General features: G+C 36.1%; 1 protein-coding gene across 1 annotated transcript in view; it reads left to right on the forward strand.

Moving 5' to 3' along the window:
* Positions 1-4: 4 nt before the first annotated feature.
* The window catches only part of LOC104531006 (mitogen-activated protein kinase kinase kinase 4-like), a gene marked incomplete at both ends in the record, with an annotated part of 7,218 nt that continues 5,918 nt past the window's right edge, over positions 5-1,304 (forward strand). Inside the window, one exon of the mRNA XM_010175776.1 lies at positions 5-190. Coding sequence (XP_010174078.1) covers positions 5-190 — 186 coding nt within the window. The remainder of the gene's footprint in view (positions 191-1,304) is intronic.

Genomic DNA, 1,304 nt, shown 5'->3' on the forward strand with positions numbered 1-1,304 from the left:
AAAGAGTGCAAATCAGAAGATGCTACTTGCAAGATCTCTGAGTCTGATCCCGAGGAGTTATCAGATGAAGCAAGTGCTGACACCTTCTATGGAACTTCTCCTCCTAGTACACCCCGCCAGATGAAGCGTATGTCAACAAAGCATCAGAAAAATAACGTTGGGAGGCCTGCTAGCCGCTCCACTTTGAAAGGTAGGTGTGGTGTTTTGTTTTTTTTTTTCTCAAATGACCAAAAAGTCATAGTAGTAGCCCTTTGTTACCTGATGGAGGAGATATACAGAAGATGGAGCCAGATACTGAGGTGTGGTGAAGGATAGGAGGCAGCTGTCATAATCTGCAACAAGGGAAGAGTCTTTTGTGTATTAGAAAAGAAAACAAAATTGCCATGAGGGTGATCAAACAGTGAATAGTTTGCCTGAGAGGTGGTTGTGTTATTGAATCTCCGTCTTTGGAGGTTTCCAGAACACAACTGGATAAAATCATGAGCAGTTCTGAAATACTCGGCTTTGAGCAGGAGGTTGGAAAAAATGACCTTCAGAGGTATTTTCCAGTCAGTTTTTTTTCTGTGATTCTAAGGTGTCTCTAGTAATGGTGTAGTTGCTTCTCTGCCCCAGTTTTGTGTTCTGAAGCACTTCACAGTCTGTTTTATAGAAAAATAGAGTTTTCAGTGATTACTCTTTAGTGTCAATAAATTAAATTGTTACCACTGTTTACTTCTTTTGATGCTTTAGTCATAAAATAATAACTGAGAAAAAACAAAAGATACTTGATACGTGTTTTTCTAATGTTACTAAGTAATGATATCTAATACTTAAATAAAACATTTTTAGCCTTAAGTATGAATTTTAAGCTTTTCTTTCTTTAATTTTTAGCATGTATAGAATATGGTGATTGCTTGTTGAAAAGATAATTTTAAAAAACATGCAGTAGCTACATCTTAGCAAGCTGTCCTTCCAAGAAAAAAGGAAAAAATGTGCAATTTTAGTAGTTTTGCTGAGCTTGTGATGGGTGCAAAAAAAGCCATTTTTAAAGTTTGTATGTTCGGTATTTTCATTCAGAATATACCTAGGTTTGGTGGTTTTTTGAGTGTTCTTTTAAAACAAACAAAAAAACCTGCAACAAACCAAACCAACACCTCCCCCCCAACTATGTCAGACAAGGTTATTTACCAGAGTTGTTAACAGCAGCTTTACTATTGCCAGTTAATGTTTTGGAAGAAATTTTTAAAATTGCTTCACATGAAACAGGAAATGTTATCACAGAGTGCTATTACTTGCAAGGATTACATTTTCAAGGTAGAGTGTAG

The sequence above is a fragment of the Antrostomus carolinensis genome, unplaced genomic scaffold (genome assembly GCF_000700745.2).
Source record: "Antrostomus carolinensis isolate BGI_N321 unplaced genomic scaffold, ASM70074v2 scaffold11769, whole genome shotgun sequence".
NCBI lineage: Eukaryota > Metazoa > Chordata > Aves > Caprimulgiformes > Caprimulgidae > Antrostomus > Antrostomus carolinensis.